The sequence below is a fragment of the Symphodus melops genome, assembly GCF_947650265.1.
Source record: "Symphodus melops genome assembly, chromosome: 16".
NCBI lineage: Eukaryota > Metazoa > Chordata > Actinopteri > Labriformes > Labridae > Symphodus > Symphodus melops.
Window position 1 is genome coordinate 1,037,825 of NC_136706.1, and position 23,277 is coordinate 1,061,101.

At 46.2% G+C, this 23,277-nt stretch overlaps 1 protein-coding gene across 2 annotated transcripts in view; it reads right to left on the minus strand.

The window, feature by feature from the left end:
* LOC306837383 (netrin receptor UNC5D-like) overlaps positions 1–23,277 on the minus strand; it is a 171,247-nt gene that overhangs the window by 15,847 nt on the left and 132,123 nt on the right. For both annotated transcript variants that reach the window (XM_079365037.1, XM_079365036.1), the window contains exons 6-12: positions 22,142–22,309; positions 18,042–18,206; positions 17,261–17,293; positions 14,814–14,999; positions 10,166–10,309; positions 8,495–8,713; positions 6,967–7,051 (exon numbers count right to left, since the gene is read on the minus strand). In XM_079365037.1, coding sequence (XP_079221163.1) covers positions 6,967–7,051; positions 8,495–8,713; positions 10,166–10,309; positions 14,814–14,999; positions 17,261–17,293; positions 18,042–18,206; positions 22,142–22,309 — 1,000 coding nt within the window. The remainder of the gene's footprint in view (positions 1–6,966; positions 7,052–8,494; positions 8,714–10,165; positions 10,310–14,813; positions 15,000–17,260; positions 17,294–18,041; positions 18,207–22,141; positions 22,310–23,277) is intronic.

Here is a 23,277-nt window from a genome sequence, read left to right on the forward strand (position 1 = left end):
GAGCTTTAAGTTCCTCTCCTCTGCATTTTAATACGACCGACGTAAAAGAATCTTCTGATGCAGTATGAACATGAAGACATAAACAGCAACCGCTAATGAATCACTGCTTTAAACAGGCGTCCGTGTAGCAGTGTGTGACCCTTGCCTAGGAACAAAGTAAACTCAAATCCTCGGACACTCATAATGAATCAATCCCTGACTAGCTGACACACAGACGCACAGATAGGGGAAGATTAAAGCACCAAGACTAATGGACAGTGGGGCTGGGGAGGACAGGCTCTAGCACACAGCGTGTAAGCTCGGCGGGTCGATGGAGCTTATGAAGCCTGCTCTGGCCGGCCCGGTGACAGATTAGCTGGGCTGAGCTGCTCTTGGCCGGGGGCCCAATCTTGGCTGGAAGCCCTGAAGACTGAGAGCAATCAATGGGACCACCATCAGTCATGCAGTTGGCCCGGCTGGACACCTCACACATACAGGACACAATATTGGTGGTGTTGTCACCGCAGCAGCGTGGATATTTCTCAGCGTCATTAATACGGCTGCAGCTGGGACGACCTGTGACATGATGCATCACAAACGTGTGAAGTGGAGCCACACGTGTCCGCACACAAACACGGGAGACACCCGCACAGTGAGCGAGAGAGAGAGAGAGAGTGGAAAGTGTGATTTTTTTATAGGTTCCACTTCTCATGTTGACACATAAAAAACTGAACCAGCTGACTCCATATATAACCCAGTCAATAGCTGTGTCCCAGTCCAATCTTGCACTCTGATTCTAAGTAGGTTTCCTGTCTTTGGTTTTCTCACAACGGAGCGGAGAGAGAGAGAGTGAATAGCCTCCAACAAAGAGGCATCAATATTAAAACTGTTAGAGTGGGCTGCTGTTGCACACAATAAGTCACACAAAGAATCTTAAAAAAGAGAAGGAACTGATCACTGAAGAATAAAATCTCATTTGATCTGTTCGTGGTCGTTGTGGCGTTCACTCTTCATAAGGTTATGTCATGAAAATGTTCAGATTTAAATCACATTATTCTAAAAATGTGATTTAATCCCCGCATGCTGATTTCTTTTATAACTTGGTCATGAGCTGTAGGTGTCTTGGTCTCGGTCTGGTCTGGGGTCAGGTATGTCTTGGTCCTGGTTTAGTGTGATCTTGACTATAGCACTGAAACTCGTCTGTGCACTTCAGTAGCTTAAAGAAAAACAAGCACTTCTTCTTTAAAAACCTCCCGGTTAAAAACGCCCTTCTGCAGGGAGAGTATTTCCATTCCTGCAACAATTACCTGAAAGAAGCAGGAAACGTTTTGTGTCCAAAAAAAAAAAAGAAAAAAGAAAAAAAAAGAGGTGTGAGGGTGAGGTGGGATTTTTGTATGCACGCCTGTGTGTCTGTGTGTGTGTGTGTGTGTTCGTGCAGTGAAGCGATTTCCTGCACACTATTTTCATGAAACTCTTTCTCTGTTCTACTCTTCCTCCATTCATTAAGCTGTTACCAATCAACACTAAAAAATTTAAAGAGGTTATGATCTGCTGTCTAAAAATAAGACGCACACATCCAGAGAGCCGCGCGGACCCGCAGCTGCACTTTTGTGCTAATCAGCCCCGCGGCTCAGAGGAAACCAAGGTTACCTGCTGCTGAAGCTATGCTAATTAGCCCGATTTCCTGTGAGCAAGATTAAAGGTGCTTATTTAGCTTCTCTGATTTTGCTTCACGAGAGCAAAGAGTTATCGCTGCACAACAATGGTTAATGTGTAGATGGGTAATTGGGGCGATTAGTAAAGTCTCATATTCGCAGTGCACAATACACAGCTTTCTATTTTTCACACTAGGATATTTAGTGTGACACCCCCCCTCCTCCTCCTCCCACACAATCATAAAGAACGTTTTGACATTTCCTCATTCGTATTCAACCCTGTGTTTCCAGCTCTTACTGTAGCAGTAATCAGACATTTACCCATTAAAGACCTGATAGCCTACTGAGCTTTGAAGCGGGCCACCCGACTGAAACTAAAATAATGAACAAAACCCTGAAAGGAAGAATGTGGGACATAATGCACATAAATAAACCAGAACTCCAGTCTCTCTCTCTCTGTGTAAATGTGTGTGTGAGTCCTGACTGTGTACAGTGAGGGAGAAGCTGGAGTCCTGCTGGCTGTGTTGTTGTCAGAGCTGTGTTTACATGGACGGGACGGCCGGCTCCTCCCCTTGTGTATAAAAGCTGTTTGAGTCAAGAAGAAGAAGAACATACTCACTGATTATTTAGATGAAGAGTTTTAAGATCATTGTGTCAGTTTACATGAAGCTACCAGCTAATTAAAGATCGCTAACATTAGCGTGCTAACATTAGCATGCTAACACGACAATAAAGGACACATGCGACTGCAGCTCGAACAAAAGATGATTTTCTTGTGGTGCGTTCAAATTTATAACTCAAAAGGTGCAAAAGGTGGAGAGCGGTTGGAGGTGTGTCATGTGAGAATAGAGGGGGCGTGGCTAAAGCTGCCGTTTGTTTTGGTTTCATGCTGGAGCTCAAGGGCGACATCTACTGGATCAAAAAAGTTGCACATTTTTCTTCCTTATAAAACTCGTGTTTTCTGGAGCCGTAGAGGTCAACAGTGGGATCTGCTCTGAGCAGATTAAAATAATGTCGCTGGTTAATTCAGTTTATTCTTAAACAGCGATTCTCAACTGGTGGGTGGGGACCCAAAAGTGGGTCACAGAGCCCCTTTTTTCAGTTTGTCTGAAAAGAAAATAGTGCACAATTCTTCATTTAACTTAATCTGATTGGTTGAATATTATTAGAAATTTGGAGTTGTGATTAGCCTGAAGGAGTTGGCTCGACCAGTTGAGAGTCACCGATCTTAAAGGATGTTACATTTACTGTGATAATCAATATGAACGTTTGTGTTGGAAGACGAAGGAGTGAAGGCGCTGCAGGGTCTCATTTCCTGTTCCTGTCTGTCTGTCTGTGTTCACGCTGGTCCCACGTCTCTGCACATCAGGATGCTTGACGGTATTTATAACTCGGTTAGTGACACTGACTTGTATTATACTCTTCTCAATGCATTATGGGATATAATGAGTCCATTATATGGGCTATAATAATGCTCACTCAAAATCCAGATGGCACTACAAAAGGGTGAAAGTCCAACATAGTAGAGGGTGAAAAACAGCCAATCACAGGAAGCCACGACGAAAGCATATCCTGCTTTAGTGGTTCCATACTACATATATATATATATATATTCTCTTCTTAAAGATGAATTTTCTTTCTCACAAAATTAATGTTGAAGTGAGACGAAGAGGAGGAGAGATGAACCAAAGGGATGCAGGTTGGACTCTGTTTATGGAGCACCTGAGAAAAAACAGGCGGCCATTAACGGTTCCATAATCAACAAAATGGACATCGTGCTGTGTCCACAAAAACAAAAAAAAGACTTTTTGTTTGTAAATGAGAGGACTAACTCATCAGTAAAATATTTAATGAGGTATTAAGTACGTTGAGATGCAGGGGGTCATTTTCTCATGCACATTAAGACGATCAATCAGGCTTCATTTTGCAACCTTTGGAAACCTTTGGAAATTACAATGTTATTATGTTACCTTTATTATTATACAATGTTATTATGTTACCTTTATTATTATACAATGTTATTATGTTACCTTTATTATTGTACAATGTTATTATGTTACCTTTATTATTGTACAATGTTATTATGTTACCTATTATGTTACCTTTATTATTATATTATATCTATACTATACTATCTATATTACATATTACATTATTACAATACACTCTTATATTATTATAACTATATATCTATACTCCAGTCAAACTGCACTATATTTATTATGCTTATAACTTATTACTATAACTGTCAATACTGTTTACATAACCCTCTGATCACAATGCCACTTTAAATTCTTTCACTGGTCACTTTAACTTTAACATGCCATTCACTGCACAGTATTATTATATATTTTCCATTGCCCTGCTGAGTCCACCGTACTATAGTCCTCTGTATATATCCCCCCCTTACTACCTGGATTGTATTTATGCTTATGTTGTTACTTTTTTATTCGATTTTGACTTTTGTTTTTGATTCTGCACTGCTGCTGCTGCTGTAACGCCCGAATTTCCCCATTGGGGATCAATAAAGTTATATCCTATCCTATCCTATCCTATCCTAAATTCCCCCTGCTGGCCGTTTGATGGAATGCGTTCAAACCAAGAGGCTGTGTCTCAGTTAGAAGGGTCGATCCCCAGCTCCTGCCGCCACATTGCCGATGTGTCCTTGTGCAAAACACTCAACCCCTCCCGCTGCTTTGGCGGCGGCATGTGAATGTATGTTTACACAGCAACCATCAGTGTGTGTAAATGTGTCGGTGTGTGAAAGTGCTCTGAGCCGTCAGAAGATGAGAAGAAGTGCAGAAAGAGCTCAAGGCCAATTTACCATTCACGCCATGAAGCACATTTAAAAACCTTTTATACACCTATAAGAAGCCTTTTTTTTTTTTAATGGCTGTGTTGAAGACAGAGCCTGTTGCCGTGGATACCACTCTGATAAGAATAAGAAAATGTTAAGTGTTTGCAAGATGTGTAAAAAAAACCCAAAAAAACCTTCTGTTGACTTACATGTTATAAACGAATGTTTGAGGTGCTAAAACATAATTAAAAGTCGGTCTGAAAATAACTGCATACAGAGCGCACCTGAGAGTGTGTTTCCACCGAGCACGCGGTTCCCTGTTGACCATTTTCAAGGTTCAAGATGTTGAACGTTGCCGTGGTCCGACACGAGAACACACAAGACATGACTTTAAAAAAAAACAAAAAGTGCAGCGTTCAGAGTGAAGCCTGAGACGTCTCTCTGCTCACAAAACGAGCACCTCTCCACTCACTCGCTCAGACTCGTGTAAGTCGCATCATAAAAGGCGTTGGTGGTCACACGGTGTGACTCTGTCCAACGATCCCCCCGTCGAGCTGCTCCTGCGAGCACCTGAGACTGAGCCTGCGCCCATCGATCCGCTCTCTCCTGAAGAAAGCGTTGTCTTATGTAGATGGCCCCGGGTTTTTGAACGGAGGAGGGAAAAAGGATCCAATTTCTCCTGCGGACTCTGCGGCTGTCAGAAGATAGGGCTTTGAGTGACAGCTCAGTGGTGCACGGCTCCTGCTGCTTCTTAAACGACAGCCAGAGAAGTAAACAGCATCGAGCTTATCAGAGCAAAGCAGGAGCCTGGAGGGCAGCGGCTCGGCTGGATTGGAGAGGCTTTAGGCGAGGGAGTGTATTACCCTGCCCGCTACCCGAGCTCTGCACCGCAGCCTTTCACTGACCTTTGATCTGTATCTTCAACAAATGACCCTCTCCACGCCATGTGGTGTGGTTATCATATTAACAATAAAAAAAAAAAAAACATGTTTTATTGCATTTCTCGTTTGAAAACGCTGAGCAGAAATATGCACGTGAAAACGGACTGAACGAAGATGAAACAAGCGTCAAATAAAAAAGTTGTTTTGAGTGTGACTGACCGACTTCCACATGTTGCAGTGAGAACGCCGTTTTTAAAGGTGAATGTCTAACAAGAAGGACGCTTGGTCCTCGGCCATAAAGAGCTACAAGAAGACAGATTTTAAAATCAGTTCTGTGACAGGAAGTCACTGCAGGGAGGACGATGCTGGACACGTGTCGTCTCTGCTTGGTGTTTGGTAAAAGCTATGAAAACACAAACGCATAAAGACTGGTGTAAAACGCTGACAATGCTTTTTTTTCACATTTTCTGTCTTTAAAATATATTTATATTTCAAAGATCATCAGTAAAAGAAAACAAAGGTAAAAACTGCATGTTCTATTTAGACACTGGCCCTTTAAGAGATGGACGAGTTCAGACCGGCTCATTTCAAGGGAGCAACACTAACTATGTCTAATATAATCTTCTTCTTCTTCCTGAGGCAGCTTTGCTTTGATTGGTGGATTCGATCATTTCCGAACCGGAGGGTCGGGGGTTTGATTCCCAGCTCCTGCAGCTACATGTCCGATGTGTCCTTGGGCAAGACATTTATCCCCGATGTTCTCCCGCTGTATGAATGGGACGAGTCACTTCTTCTATTTCCTGCCGTTTGTTTTCACTCTGATTTTTAGGCCACTTGTCGAGACTCTCAGACTTAATCATCATGTTTGCATTTTGATGATTTCATGTTTAATTAGAGGTTTAATTCCAGGCGCCTCTGAATGGCACTTTGGATTCTTCCCCCAGATGTAGAAAATGACGTTTCTGTGAGCAGCGCTCGGCGGTTAGCGCTGTTGTTACGGTGATATCTCACTCAGACCTGCTGACACGTTGTTACTGTCTGCTGGAAATCAAGGACACGTCAGCCTGATAGCTTTCTGAGGCTCTGCTGGGAATAAGTCAAAGGTGTTAAGACTCAAACGCTTCTTATCTATCGGAACGCTTTCTCCTCAAGTATTAGCTTTGTGAAATATCTCGACGGAAAGGTTGCAGAAATGAACTCCCGCTGGACGTGAAACTTTGCAGCATATAACGTTCTGACGTGTCTGAAAAAACCCCAAAAACAAATCAATAGCACCTGGCATCACGGCTTCACAAAGTTCACAATCCTCACGCATCTTTCCAGTCGGAGTCGGAAAGAGATACTGTCACGGCCGTGTCTGCAAACACAAAACAGCCTACTGCAGTCATGGAGAGTATCTTTCTCTGCGGAGACAGTTGCTTAAGGCGGTAATGCAATCTGTCTGCAGCTGCCAATGTATTTGTGACACATCATGTCGTCCCCTGTAGAGACTGCGGGATGAGCGAGGACCCCTCGCTGGGCGCGAATATGCCTGCACCTGGGCGCGAGTCCGTGTGAGTGCTGCACGTCAGGAGGAGACGACGACGAGATGCTGCGCGACGGGCTGAAAGATTAAAAGCGAGCAGACCGCCTCGCCTCACTGAGAGTCCCTCACCTGCTGTCCTCCTGGTTGATGATCATGTACATTTCCCAGGTAGTGTCTTCTGTGATCCCCCCGTGAGGCACCAGCAGACTGATACCTGCAGAGAAGGAGAGGCGATCAACACACACACACACACACACACACACACACACCTGCCGGGCTGTCAGCTCTCCTTACTGGAGGTGACAGCCGGAGAGGTGACGGCCCCAGAAAAAGGTGACGGAGGCAAGTCCCGAAGGCCTTGTGAATCAATGCTGCCGGCAGTCTTACTGTCAGCGGCTCGCTCTCAGACTTGACGCTTTCTTGGAGAGAAACACACACACAATATTGTACCATATGATAAACAATTACTGCCAATCTACAGTGCAGTAGATAAAGGCCCTCGGGGGACACGATGATGAATGCAGGCCAGGGGAGCGAGCTGCAGCATCACAGGTTTACATCAAACATCGTCCTGGCGGTCGACACGGCACGCTTTTTAAAATGTTAAAAACGAGAATCCATGATGCCGTTTTAATGAAATTCATCCCTGAAAAAAATACAATTGCTGCATTTACGTCGTCCGGAGAAAAGCTTTCCGCACCTTGAGAAATGTTAATTTGGTTGATGTCGACGCAGCGTTCAGTTAATAATGCCATCGCTGTCAAACAAACGCATTCAGAGGACGTAATTGTCCATTACATTTACATAAAATGGAAATGAGTCTTTGCAGCACGAAACAATACACATAATTAGACATTAAGCTAACATAAAAATCGTAATGTGATTAAGTGACAGGTGGCAATAAATGTAATGAGTGCATTATTCACCCGCTGACATGAAATCATAAACACGTTCATATTTTCATTCTCACTGCAGAGACGTTTCTCACGTCTGCACTCAGGACTGATCTTAAAGTCCTGATTGTTCATACATGCACCTCAAGGTGTGGGGGGGTGGGGGATGGGGGGGTGGGGGGGGGGGGTGGGGGATAGGGGGTAAGGGGGTCCTGGGGAGGTGCAAGATGTGCAAGATGCAGAAGTGTAGGATATGACTTTATAATGCAAATATTTGCTTTGCAGTTGCATATAAAAAAACATTTACAGGGCTGCTGGTGGGGGTGGTTTGCAGCTAAGCCCCGCCCCTTTTTGTGCCCAGGTCTTAGAAGCCAAGGAGGCTCTGTCCTGCACCTTCAGCGAGGCGATCTGCACGTAGATCCTAGTGAATTCTCCTGATTATGTCCCGCTGCAGGATTGGACTTGGACTTAATGTGGACAAAAAGACACTCGGAGGCCGGCAGGAGACACTCGGGATGAAGTCTGAGTCAGCTGTTTGCATTCAGTGTTTCAGGTTTCGAGTTTTGTGCAGATGTGAACAAGACTTACAACTTGTATGAAGGCTGCTGCTGAATGCTAAAGTCACAGCCTCTCTGTGATTGCTTGCTTCTTGCTGCAGGATTTCAGTTTGCACACACACACACACACACACACACACACACACACACACACACACACACATGCGGGGGAATGCATCGAATGAAATTTCCCCGCAGTGGACTCACCTGTGTTAGGTACAACAAGCCTCCCTCCAGCATGACCGAACACGGCGGTGGCTTTGTGCAGAGGTCTGCTGTGAGTCAAGGAGACTTGTGGAGTGAAGAGGTTTTTTCCTCTCCGGCCCAGCGTGGTCCCCACTGCGACCCCTTTGTAGTCCGGAGCCAGGCCCCTCGGAAACGTCTGAGGGTGGGACATGACATGGTACTCTGCTCTCTCTGACACCCCTAGAGATACAACGAGGGGAAAAAAAGAGCTGAAGGGAAACACGGTCAGATCACGGACAAGGGCAACATAAAAAAAGATGATGTTATTTTCCACTTCTGAAAAAACTCGCAATGTCACAAAGAGACATCGGAATTTATTTCAGCCTGTTTAATAACCAGCTAAAAACTCCTGATAGGAGCTCCAAGCAAAAATATCATCTCCAGTATTAAACCTTCATCTTTTAAGGAATCGTTTGTTTGAGTTTACAACATGAAATAAAAACCAAAGACGTTTACAACTACATCATAGTTCTCTACCTTTTAGCTTTCTTTGAGAATGAAACTAGAAGGCACATATTTTATTTAAAGGAGCAGTATGTAACTCTGCCCCCTAGTGTTTAAAATGTGTACTGCAGTCTAAACTCTAATCAGCACAGAGAGCTGGCTCCGCCCCCTCCTCTCACACAGCTCTGCATGTGGTGGACACTGTAGCTTCAGTGTTTCACCAGCTCTGCATGTGGTGGACACTGTAGCGTCAGTGTTTAGCCAGCTCTGCATGTGGTGGACACTGTAGCTTCAGTGTTTAGCCAGCTCTGCATGTGGTGGACACTGTAGCTTCAGTGTTTAGCCAGCTCTGCATGTGGTGGACACTGTAGCTTCAGTGTTTAGCCAGCTCTGCATGTGGAGGACACTGTAGCTTCAGTGTTTAGCCAGCTCTGCATGGGTCTGTAAAGCTTTCTGCGTTCTAACCTCTCTCCATGTTTCATCTCCAACATTGATCCTAGTCTGAGCAGCTTTCTGCTGCTGGAGCTTATTAGAAACATGCAGAGGCTTTTTAGCTCGGGTACAATCACTTCTATCTGAAGCAGTTCCACTGCCCGCTTCCATCGCTGCAACACCTGTTCACCTGATAACTGCTCTCATATCTGGCAAACCCAGGGGCGTCCAAAACGGCCTTCAAAGCCCCGCCTACCTTCTCTGGTCCAAACAAATCCAGAGCATTCAGGAGCAGAATCTAAAGTTAGAAGGAGGACATACTGGCTGCTGCATTGTTGTCAGAGAAGCTTCAACACAGCAGGTTTCCTTCATGATCACAGAGGAGGAGAGCAGCTCTCTGATTGGTCCTTTAAAGACAGTGATATTGATATTTGATAGTGTGAAATGAAAAGACTGCGTCAGGCTGAAATCAATGACCCATCACTTCACATTAAAGTGTGAAGACGGAGCAGTGAATGTGTGCAGCTCGACAGGTGTAGAGTAACTAAAGGGGACGTGGCTTATTGAACGGTCAACCTGTAATGCCCTTGAAGGTGATGGTCATTTTTTTTCTGTGCATGACAGCTTTCTTATAGATTGCCTCATGGGGGGGAAAAAGAGTTTGAAAAGAAGATGGATGATCGTCCTCGCAGCCCTGCAACGCTTCGCCTTTCAGAAAGTAGTAAACTTCCACAGCTTTCACGATCTTTGTCTGACCTTTGAGATCGGGCAGCGGGTCGAGGAGCGAGCGCTCGGCCATCAGCTCCTTGTCGATGGAGTCCTGGAAACACATGGGGCTGGTGTAGGTGCGCGACACGGTCAGATCAGGCTGCATGGAGGAATTAATGAGCAGCGGGTTGGCTGAAAGGAAAACAAACAGAGAGATCAAGAAAATTACCGCCAACAATTAGACGTCTTAAAGCGCCGCTTTTACGTTCCTGCAGAGTGACACTGTGAACCGAAACGCCACCGTCGACGGCCAACATAAAAGTGCAACGAGGATGTCATGACAGTGGTGCCGACTGCTATAATATCATCGCCATGGAAACAGGACTTTCATTCCACTTAGCATACCAATGGCTCAATTAAAAGTGACGAATGGCTGGGGAGCAATAATAAGCTTTCATTTGATGTCACAGCGGTTCAGGAAAAAAAAAAAAAAAAAAAAAAAGAAATACTGACTTTGAATTGTGTTATTGATTTATTAACAGAGTTTATTTTCAGAGTATTTAAATGTTTTCACTTCTGAGGCGAGCAGATGGCGTTGCTGTAGCAACAACAAGCTGCCGCAGTAAATCGGCCACGTCGCTCGTGTCGTGAAATAAAAACAACGAGTCGCAGAAACTGATGTGCATAATTTAGAGACGAGGAACTGAAGATTTAAAAGGGTTTTTTTGGGGGGGGGGCTCTTATTGGCGAGAAGAGTCAGAAATCAGGAAGAGAGAGAGAGAGAGAATGGCGAGCAGGTTAGAGGGGCGGGGCTAGACAACGTCCTAGAGAGAAGACTGTCATAAGGAAAAAAAAAAAACCAAGGTCGTTGCCAGAGCTCGACAAACTTCTCCTCCTTCCATTCCTCCTGTGATCCGCCATTTTGTTTCTTCAGACCTTCAGTCACTCGCAGGTCGTTTCTCAACATCGAGAACGCAAAAGAACGGACCTGCGATCTCGTGGAGTTGTTCGTCACGGCTGACTGTTTGGGACGGACGACTGCTTAACCCGTCGTTTTTTAATTTGTGGCGTTTTAACGGTTGGTGGAAGTTAAGCTAGTAAATCAGAAGCACATCATCATGGATACCGAATTGCATTCTGGGATATCTCCACTCAGAATTTCAGGCCAGGTCACCAACCGAGGCATCCTTGGAAAGAGGGGCGTGTCGAGAACACTTCCGGACATTTTAACCGTTCTTGGCGAAATGTGAACTTGTGTATCGGGACAGTTACTCGACCGCTAAAGACGACGTTTCACGGGTACGCTAGGACGCCACAACAGACAAGAACGCACATTGAGAAACGGCCATAGTCTCGATTATTTTGCAGAATCCGTGTGTGCGGTTTACTCCAGCTTTGCTTGATAAGTCCTGCTGGATTGAGCTGATAACTCACGCCTCGTCTTTGTCTTGCAGAATGGCGGCAGTGGATTAACAACCGCTCAGCTCACCGTGTTCTGGTCAAATGAGGATAAAGAAACACGGGAGTCGCGGTGGACTCAGGTCTCCTCGTCCTGAAGCTGCTTTTGTCGTGATTTGGCACCACATTAAAAAAAAAAAAAAAAAGGACTGATTGATAAATGAGCAAATGGACGTGTGTTGAAGATTGATGAGCCGCAAAGACGAACCAACTGATGATGATTGTGCAGCGGCGTGCAGAAGGCTGGAACACGAGAGCGAGAGAGAGAGAGAGAGAGAGAGAGAGAGAGAGAGAGAGAGAAGGAGGACATATTGGATTTTATGGAGGTTCAGCTGTTTTACCCTCCACCATCGACGGGGAACAGGGACCAAGATTAAAGCCCTCCCCGCCTCCTGCTGTGTTATCAAAATGAACTTTATTACACCCCGCTGAGAGCTGCTGCAGCAGCGGCGACCCATAATGCCAGCCTTGTAAAAATATGCCTCAATCTGTGGTGCAAAAAAAAAAAAAAACCAACAAACAAAAAAAAAAAACCAGCAGAGTAAATCGGAGCTGTGATGTTTGGAGACTTGGGAGCACGAACGCTCCACGCGGGAGCTCGATGGGGGAAAAAAAAAAACACTTATAAATTACATTTTCAATTTTGCAATCATGAATAATTAATGGCGGTTTCCTGTTGCAGGAAAACAGCGAGACCTCTCTTGTTTTCAACGTTTTCTTAACTTACGGCTCCAGAGTTGGAGCATAAATCAGAAATCACTCGCAGATTTGTTTTGAATTCAACGCTGCGCTTGTAACAATAAACTTCCTGTGACTGTTACAGCGCGGCGCCTGCACTCTGATGTTTGCAATGAAGCAATAAATGCAGAGTGAGTTTTACAGAAGACGCTTTGTTCCGCACGTTATTGGACATTTAAAGCGCTAAAGCACAAACAGCTCGCAGCTCCAGGAGGCTCGAGAGAACGCGCGGAAGAAAAAGGATAAATAAACACAGGCCACTAAAGCTTTTCAATTATTGATGCCGTTATTTTCCAAGAGCATGAAATGTTTGCATAATTCATGTGCGTGTACGTTTACAGACATTAAGACGGAGGAGGGTTTGTTTACATGTTCACACGAGAGAGCGCCGCGTGAATGAAGGTGAATCAAAAGAACTTCTTGTAAGTTCAGATCTCCGGAGAAGTCTGCATCCTCTGAAGGTGTGTGTGTGTGTGTGTGTGTGTGTGTGTGTGTGTGTGTGTCTATCACTTGCAAATTAAATTCAAATTAAAAACTGAAGAATCTAAACTGTCTCTCCTCGTGCGTATACTTTTGATTTTGGAACAAAGAGCACTTCAAAATATCGTCTCAATGTCTTAAAACAAAAAAAACCCAGCGAGTTAATTTGATAACAAATTTAATTAAATCTCAGTTTTTTTTTTGAAGCTCTCTTGAATCATAAACTGATGAGACGATCAGATTAAACTAACAAACTAAAACAGCCAATACAAGCTCGCAGCACTCTGAGAAGTCCAAACAGATCCTGTACGTTTTGTTTTGGGGGTTTTTATTGCAGAGAGATGAACGACATGCAGACATCTGCTTTCACTAAATGTCACTTCGTTCTAATATTTATTGAAATCCACATTTATTATTTCTGCTTTCGAGTCACGTTCATTTTATCAGCAAACAGAAACGTTAGCTTTAAGTGGAGCAAACGAGCCGATCTGCAAACAGCGCTCAGCAACCAGCGTCTCCGGTGGTTAATAAACTCACGACTGATAAAAGACAACTTTCCCTTTAAATTTGAAATTACTCCCCGGGGACGAATCAAGTTTTTTTTAAAATTCAATTTAAGTTCTTGTTAGAAATGTTAAGGTTTGTGTTGGTTTTGGCGCCCCCCTGTGGACGCAGCAGTACATCTCTGCTCTTTGCTGATTTTCTCTGGTTTTTCTTTCTCTGCAATTACAAACAAAATTTAAAAGTTAAAAAGTAATTAGAAAATTAAAAAAATTAAAAATTAAAAATTAAAAAGTCTTTAAAATGTCAAGCTGTTTTTGGCGACGTGCAACGAAGCGCTTTGTCTGACATCGACCTTCCCGGATTATTCAAAATAAAAACAGGGAAATGATCAGTCTTGTGGTCTGATGGTGTCTTTGGCTTCATAAAGAGTCACAGCATCTGTCCACAGGACGCTGACGTCCCCTCGGTCACTTCAAGGAGTCAGACAAACACACGTTCTTTTTTCAAGGTCGCTGCAGAAGGTTGCATTTATGCAAATGACGGGGAAGTGAGTCACTTTGTTTTAAGCTGCAGCCTAACGACCTCTTATTGCAAAGTCGAGTACAAAGAGCTGCGTTCACACACGACGGTGAAGAGGCTCTTCAAAACGACACGCGTGTCGAGTTCCACCTCGGAGATTCATTGAATTCACTTCTCGTGAAAGTTTGAATCTGACGCGTTTCAAAGTCACAGATGTTTTACCGTCTTCGTCCTGCAGGGTTTTATTTTCCTTCATCCCGTCATCCGTGCAGGATCAATTTTACATCTCAAGCCGTACATGACAGCAGCTCCCGTGTGATGCACACGGATTTCTGTGTTTTTGTTTTGGAGGTGAGGAGGCGAGGAGACGAGGGGCGAGGAGGCGAGGAGACGAGGGGGCGAGGGGGCAAGGAGATGAGGGGGCAAGGGGGCAAGGGAACAAGGGGGCGAGGAGGTGAGGGGGCGAGGAGACGAGGGGGCGAGGGGGCGAGGGGGCAAGGAGACGAGGGGGCGAGGGGGCAAGGAGATGAGGGGGCGAGGAGGCGAGGGGGCGAGGGGGCGAGGGGGCAAGGAGACGAGGGGGCGAGGAGATGAGGAGACGAGGGGGCGAGGAGACGAGGGGGCGAGGAGACGAGGAGGCGAGGGGGCAAGGAGACGAGGGGGCGAGGGGGCAAGGAGATGAGGGGGCAAGGAGGCGAGAAGGCAAGGGGGCAAGGAGGCAAGGAGACAAGGGGGCGAGGAGGTGAGGGGGTGAGGAGGCCAGGGGGTGAGGAGACGAGGAGGCGAGGAGACGAGGGGACGAGGGGGCTAGAAGGCGAGGAGATGAGGGGGCGAGGAGTCGAGGGGGCGAGGGAGCGAGGAGGCGAGGAGACAAGGGGGCAAGGAAGCGAGGAGGCGAGGAGACGAAGAGGCGAGGAGGCGTTGTGCTGAAGGACAGATGAGGTCTGGTACTTCAGTGAAGACATCTCCTCTGAAAGCTGCACGCCGGCTGTCTCACCTTGACGGGACGTCTTGAAGCTGAAGGACTGGAAGCCCCCGGTGAGGGCCGACGAGTCGATGACGTCCACGCCGTACTCGCTCTGGCTCCTCCGGTACAGAGTGACGCCGATGATCAGAAGCACCACGGTCACCACGCCCGCAGCCAGGCCGGAATACAAGGCCACGTCGCTGCTGCTCTCCACACCTGAGAGGAAAAGAGAGCAAGGGACAGAGTGAGCCGGGGAGAGAGAGAGAGAGAGAGAGAGACGCTTCCTCCCAGAATAAACTTTTTTACTGGGAGTCCATCTCGGTTTTAAATCTGCATCAGCGCCTTTTTCTTTTTGTTTCCTGCTCTTCCTCCTGATGCACGGCGTCGTTATTCCATCTCGAAGTGTTAAAGCGGCTAATGAGCAACCTCAGAAGGAACGGCGATTTTAATCAACGCAGCACCTGACTGTCATTTCAAACACTGCTGGGCTCTGCTGTCGGAGGCTCTCTGCGTTCCACCGGGATAACGTGACAAAACCAATTCATTAGATTAGCTCATCGACAATGATTAGGCTCTATCGGGTCCTGCCAGTTCAGCAGCGTCCAAAAATACAGCAAGAGAAAGAATAAGACGGAGCGGGAAATAAAAGGGGGGGGGGCTGCTAGCTTGTTCTGGAGCGATAATGAGATCTGGGCTGAAACAGGGACATACGGAGAAATCCTCCACGTAGCCCCCCGAGCTCAAATGAGGAGAAATTGACAAAATATGCAAAGCGGCATTAACGGCTACAGTCGCAGGTTAATTGAGGGCTCGGGAAGTTTTGGCAGCCGCGTTTGCATTCTTTTTTATGATTCTGACAAACAAAAATACATAACTGCGTTAAAGGACGAGAAAGGAGAACATTTTTGCTTTGGGCTCAGAAGGAATCACATTTGTTTGCAAACGATGCAGCAGTAATCAAAACACGAAATGGCGTTCCGCCCACGGCAGCGGTAATGGATGCTGCGATGGATACGCGGCGCTGCAAGGCTCCGAAACGCTACACCTGATGTTAAATAACGCCATTAGAGGAAATACAATCGCAGAGTGCTGCGTGAGCATTTCAGCTACAGTTACAGGACGTCTACTTCCTGATGGACGACCTGCAGACGCTCCATTCGTTTAGCTAACGTCACTCTCTTTCCGCTAAAAAAAAAACACGCAATCTACGAGCTTTACGAAAGACTTCTCCTTCCCTCCATCGCTCATAAATAATCCATAAAGCATAAGTCTATTTAAACATCTGTTTCTGAAATATCCCTCGCCTCTATTCTCCGTTTCCAATGAGTCACGCAGACTGTGTTAGCTTTCATAACAGCACCTGTCAGCCAGACTTATCTCTCTGCTACGCCGGAGACTTTCCAGCCATTAAAACCAAAAGCATTGTTTCCTATTTTGGGCTAAGTGACTGATTTGCTCGGCTGAGTCACCCGTCAGACGTTTTCGCCGCCTTTTCTCCCTCTCGCTGCTGAGTTCACACTTTTCCCTCGACGCCCCGGGGGACCCGAAGAGTCCAGAGGGGAAGCTTAGGACGTTTCTTACAGGTTCTTATTTCTTTTACTCTCCAAATGATTTCTTTTTTTTTTGCGTTAGCTGGACGTCAGTTAAACACAGGGTTCACAAGTGTTTGCGTCTGCTGATGAACTCGTGCCGAGCTCTCTGCTCCACTGAGGATTAAGCGTGTTTGAAGCTTGTGTCTGCAGGAGGAGAATCACGCCGACCTGCACGGCTGCACAAACGGTCACACGGTCACACGCTGCCTGTCGAGGCTCCCTTTTAGGTCTCCCTCCACGGGTTGAAACACTGAGCACCTGTTTGTTTTGTTTCTGAGTTTGCAGCATGTTTTTTTCCTTACGTTGCTCCCCGGCTGCTGCTGCAGGTTGTTCGCCTCTTTGTCGCCCCCACCGGAGCAAAAACACAAACTGCTGCCCAGAAGCAGTTTTAATGAAACAGATTCTGCAGAAACATTTAAAGACGACTTTCTTCCAAAAAAATGTGTCACTAAAGATTTCAAATATTTGTCCTTAAATAGTTCACTTAAATCCCCCCCCGCCCCGCCCTGACAGGATAAGGATGGAGGAGGTGTTTTCGTCCCTCTGCTGGCGACCCCACGCAGCCTTCAGCGGCGTGCGGTCTGATAAACGTGCCGGCAGGGCGAGGGTTAACTGAGAGGCTGCTGATCGAAAAAGTCAAAAGTGTTTGCGCCGTCCTCTGTGCTGAGCACACACGGACTTTACTGTTACTTTACATCCCAAACAATTAACAGAAGGCGTTGCCTAGCAACAGCAAAAAAAAGAAAACAAGCAGCCCGACGACGTCCCTAAGTGATTTATAGCGCTGACGGTAATCTGGGCGCCGTGTAAAGGAAAAGGGATTGTTTGACATTGTAACCCTGAGAGTCGCTGATGTCATGGATGGAGGCTGAGAGACAAACTCACCCTGTGGCTTCACATCGTGGAGAAGCTTTCGATCTGCAAAGACAGAAGATGACAGCTCTGATTTTAAAGCCTCCAACAATGTGTTTGGATGTGATCAAAATGAATCTACAGAATCAGAATTTAATCTCATCGCCCCCCCCCCCCCCAAATCTAAACGAAGTCACTGATGGCAGAATCAGGATTCAAAAGAGCGAAGTCCATTTCTTCCATCTGAGTGTTTTTGAGATCGTGTCTGCCTGACGGTTATGTTGAGGGTCTGTGTTCAACGGCGCCCCCTGCTGTTTCTCCTGAGAGAAGGCAGCAGGATATAATCAGGAGAATTCAGCTGGAGGCAGTGGGAGGGGCTTGTGACCTTTAATCACCACAGCGTCACTTCAGGCGCGGTGCTGAAATAGTGAATAATCACTGTTTCAAATACTGTTTGAAGCTTTTCTTACTTTAATGTTTTTTTTCTTTCGATCCTGCAAACACGACTCAGAGTGAGCAGGTCATGTTGGATTCGTCTGTTTTAAACAGTTGTGACTTTATTCGTCGTGTGTTGTGAAAGTGTGAGTCTGTTGTTGTGCATGCAGAGTGCGGCGGCTGAGTAATGAAGATGGACGACGGCGCTGCTAATGAGCATAATTAAAATGACGATCATGTTTCCAGCCCGCGCTGCCAGAAGCGTGAGCAGTAAATCCATAATGACACAGTCCCCCGAACACGCCGCCGCCGCCGCCGCCGACACAAATGATGCACAACCGTCTTTTCTCTCATCGGACAGATTGTGATGTTGACCCACTCTGTGTGCAGAGGCCACCCGTGCAGTTCTCCGTCGCCAACGCCACGCCGTCGCACAGCCGTCCTCCATGTTTGGGCTCCGGCGCCGTGCACTCTCTGCTTCGCTGTCTCTCGCAGTCGGAGCTGCACACGGACCATTCTGTCCACTCTCCCCACCCGCCGTCCACTGAGGGGAGACACAAACACAGGAAGTGTGAGCACGCTGAACGCTGAGCATCGAAAAGAGCGAAGAAGCTGCAGGACAAACGCATAAAAAGAAGCAAATTATTTTACCCAACGTGACAAAAACGCACTCTTCTCTTATGAAATATTCACAAACAAAGCCGAGGTTGATTTATTTAATAGATATCTGGGACTTTCAGGGACAACACTATCAAGGTAAGAGCTTCACTTCTAGCTTTACAAAAACATGTTTTTCTCCTCGGGGTGCCAAAACGTTGCCGCCCGTCTCGCCAACTTCATAGAACACAAAGTGACTGTACTGCTGCCACACTCCATCAAGTCGCCTTCCCACCTCCGAGCGCTCCCAGAGTTCCTCCTCCTCCTTCCTCCTTCCTCCTGCTAATCTGAACGCAAAAGGCAGCGTGTTTGTGTTCCATGTGGGAGAAAAGAAGCCGTCTGAAGAGCGAGCGCTTGGCGAAGAGGAGATAATGTTCACGGGAGTGCACTGCCAGGGCGTGATAACTTCTTTTTTTCTTCTTCTTCTTCTTTTAAACCTGATGAGCGTTCCTCTTTATACCACAGCTATGGTTCAAATAAAATAACATAAAAAAACACTTGGGTGGAGCAGATTACACAGAAGTTTTGATAAGTGGAAGTGCTGCTCTGTGAAGATTCTGCTGCTGTTTCTCTCTCTCTCTCTCTCTCTCTCTCTGGTCCTCTTTATCCCCGTCCTTATTTTCTTTTCATCAGGTTCAGCACATCAAACTTTGAGATCTAAACCGCTGCAGCTATCAGCAGTGGAGATGTGCAAAATGAGGCTACAGCAAAGTAAACGGTGAGCCGTCACAGGGACAGTTTGACTTCCTTCATGAAGACGACACAGGGCATTTCATTCCTTTCATTTGTTTGTCCACCCACGCAGGAGTTTGTGATTGGTCTCGCTTCAGAAAAAAATGTGGGCGTGGTCAAGTTTGACAGCTCGACTCACCTGTTAGCCTGAGATGTTGACGTGTTAGCTCACGTGTTGTGTTTGTTAAATCGTCCCCTCTCTGCAGATCTGATCTGAGCGGCTGGAATAATTAAACACAGCTGTGCAGGTGTGCAGAGGCAAAAATAACAACGACGACTAATGCTGCTAAATGTTGAGTTACAGAATGGACCTGTAAGCAGAAATTGATGCATTCAAGGACATGCTGACTGTGTGTTTTCCAAGAGTCGGCTCGCAAACAGTTTTATTGGAAATGAACTTTTTTGTGTTTTTTTGTTTTTGGTGAAATCCGCTCAGGTGAGTTTAGCTTCAGCAGAGGTGAAACATCTGGCCGGCTCGGCCCAAAGGGGAAACGATTCTCTTACAAGCAGCTCCGAAGCTCGCTAATTAACACATTTGTCTTGTTTGCAGAATCCCAGCTAACATCATTGTGTAAAAAAACAAACAGCAACTGTGGAGTCGCGTGCTCTCCTCGTGAGTCACATCTCTCCACACCGAGGCAACAAACAAGCTCCTCCTCCTGAACACACCATATATACATTTACAGTAGAGAGAGGGAAGGAAGAGAGAGGGAGAGAGTTAGAGAGAGAGAGAGACAGAGAGAGAGAGGGAGGAGGAGAGAGAGAGAGAGAGACAGAGCGAGAGAGAGAGAGAGAGAGAGACAGAGAGAGAGAGAGGGAGGAGGAGGAGGAGAGAGAGAGACAGGGGGAGGAGAGGTGGGATAAGTTTGTAAGAATGACGAATGTAAAGGATGAATCCGTGCAGCTTGACTTGTCTCCCTGAGCTAGCTCGTACAGTTAGCATCACAACATTTATACAGAGTGCAGACACATACAGTCTATAACATATCAACATAGTTAGACATGAGCTAATCACACCTATTTGTTTTTTTGAAGCAGGCTGTAAACATGTTCATGTCTGCTGTGAAAACAGGCTGTTTGAATGGATGTGACTTCCTGTGCTTTTTTTTTTGCACTTCTGTATTGGCTTCGTTTTTTAACACCTAGATTTGCCGCTTGATAATAACCCATAATCACTTTTGAAAAAAAAAAAAAGAAATAAGACGTTATTATGCTACATCGGTTTGTGTGGAGCGCTCGAGGAGTGTGATGGTGATGTGTGAAGACAGCAAACATACAACAGGAGTCGGTGCACTCTCATAGATGTGCAGTGCGTAGTAGAAAATATCATTTGGGAGATTTTGTGCTGATATGCATCTTTTTGTTAGATCGCAGATTTCCTCTTTCTGCTCCCGGTCTGTGTGCAGAGCTAAGCCAACCGCCTGCTGGCTACAGCTTCATATTTTATGGGACATAATGTGCAATAATGGGACATTACAGAATCTGCAGTATCAGGGATATCATCATGAACATGCTGAATTAACCTCCACACCGAGCGTTACTTCATCGTGCAGCTTTTCACACTTTGGACTCTTCGGCAGTTCATTACATTTAGATCTGCATCCTTATTCATATTCATGTTTGCACACTTCTGTCAATCTTTTGGTGCACGACAATTTCCCGTGGGATAAATCAAGCTGTTTCTTATCTTCCTGTTAACAGGCGAGGAGCAGAGCGGGGTTTATCTTATCGTGTTAAACTTAGCTCGAAAGCAGATGTTGCGCGATAAATCTGCCATAAAAAACGGTTAAATTATAAAACAATATCAGATGGTCACTGAATGCACAAATGAAACTTTTTCTATGTTGTGTATTTCTGTGATTAAATCATGTCACCTTGAACCTGTCGGGTAGGAGAACAGTTATCAAACATGGAAGAGGGAAGACACGCTTAAAGTCAAAGTTGGTCATTTTCTCAGATTCAGGTTGAAACTGTCTTTAGGCCTCCCTGTCTCCCTGCTCTCTAAAGAACCAATCACAGGCCTCCCTGTCTCCCTGCTCTCTGATGAACCAATCACAGGCCTCCCTGTCTCCCTGCTCTCTAAAGAACCAATCACAGGCCTCCCTGTCTCCCTGCTCTCTAAAGAACCAATCACAGGCCTCCCTGTCTCCCTGCTCTCTAAAGAACCAATCACAGGCCTCCCTGTCTCCCTGCTCTCTAAAGAACCAATCACACGCCTCCCTGTCTCCCTGCTCTGTGATGAACCAATCACACGCCTCCCTGTCTCCCTGCTCTCTGATGAACCAATCACAGCCTCCCTGTCTCCCTGCTCTCTGATGAACCAATCACAGCCTCCCTGTCTCCCTGCTCTCTGATGAACCAATCACAGCCTCCCTGTCTCCCTGCTCTCTGATGAACCAATCACAGCCTCCCTGTCTCCCTGCTCGTGCTCTAGCTCACACTCAAAGCTCTATAAAGAGTTCATACTGAGAGTTTACTGACCGCTGAATGAGACATGAAGAGATGATCATGTGAGTGAGGGGGCGTGGCTTTAGAGGGAACACAGAGGGGAGGGGGCGTGGCTTTAGAGGGAGCACAGAGGGGAGGGGCTGGGTGCAGACGGAGCACTGAGGGAATGCTACTTTTGGAAGATTACCAACCCGGCCTTTAAAGCGACATCATGCAGGAATTTGTATGTTTTTGCCACAATGCATGCACAATTCACTTTTCCTCCAATCACTAAAAAAAAACAGTCACAGCTTGATGCTTCAGCTCATTTCATTTTTTTTTTTCTGGGCACTTCAGCAGTGCCGAGGCGTCTTTATGTGAATGCAGAGCTGGGACAAACTAAAGAAGGAGTATTTTGATTTGCCTGGTGTCTGAAAGGTGCTGTATAAATAAACCTGCTTTGCCTGCTTAAAGAAAAAGTCGTGCAGTACGGAGTGACACACTTCCCCTGGGAGGTCGAAGCTGCAGAACAGTTCACAAAGTGCAAGGAGAGGAGGCGTTACAGCCAACCACCTGACATCCATCCGGCACCGTGAGCGTTGCTTCATGTTGCTCTGAGCATGCGAACACGGACAGAGTGGAGAGTGGTGCCTCTGCGCTCACCTGGACACAGCGTGTTGCAGGTGCTCTTCTGCACCGACATGCCCTCGCAGAAGGCTCCCCCGTTGAGAGGAGCCGGATTCGTGCAAGTGCGGGAGCGCTTCTGCACGCCACGGCCGCAGCGCACGTTACAGGGAGACCAGTCTGTCCAGGACGACCAGCCGCCGTTCACTGTGTGGGCAAAAAAAAAAAAAAAAAAAAAAGGAATAGGAGGAAACCTGGCCTACATTCTGCGCTTTAACAACACACGCTCTGTCAAGAGGAGCAGCATCACAGGCTCTGACTTGAAGGTGAAAGGAAATATCTTATTAGGAAGAGAGAATGAGAAGTCAGTACAACGATGATCAATGGCGTCTTCCCTGCCGTCAGCTTTGATTTCTCCCTCTGATTTGTTGCTTAAAATAATTCGGGATGATTGACTAATAAGCTCATTTGCTGTCATGGCACAGGAAGAAAAACTACGTCCCACTAGTTTACATCTGTCTGCGGCTACTGGGAGTCGTAAGCCTGTCAGAGACTTCATTAGCATTAAGGAAGGGAATGATTGATGTGCCTCAGCAGCGGGGTGTCAGAAAGAATTAGATGAATTCCCACAGCTGCTAAATGTCCCCCCCTCTGACGAAAAAAAAAATAAAAATAACAGGATGAAAGGTCAGTGAAAGAAGAGCAGAAACTCTCCAATTATCAGGGAGTTTCTCTGGTGGGTAAGAAGGTGGTGCAAGTATGACATTTTAATTTCCCGTATTCTCCAAAGCTCTCTGCAGGGGCCGGGAAATATACGGGGGGACGGCGTCTGCTGGCCTGCAGCTACACAAAACGCTCCACACACAGTGTTTAGCACTGGCAGATAAAAGCAGGAGGGGGGGGGGGGTTTGTCACAGTCCTTGTCACTGCCTTTCCCCCATTAATAATTGAGTTCTTGTAAATATCGAGCCTGTGTCTCCTTGTTTTCACACATGAGGGATCACTTGCCCATTACCTGCTCATTAGACTCTCGTGTGAAAAAGGACCACACGCTGCGGTCGAGCAGGGCTTTTTATATTAATGACTTCGGGGAATTTGCTTATGGGGCCAATTTGACAGCTGCCTTCTGTAGTGAAAAATGACATTTTGATGCAGACAAGAAAGCTGTTTGACAT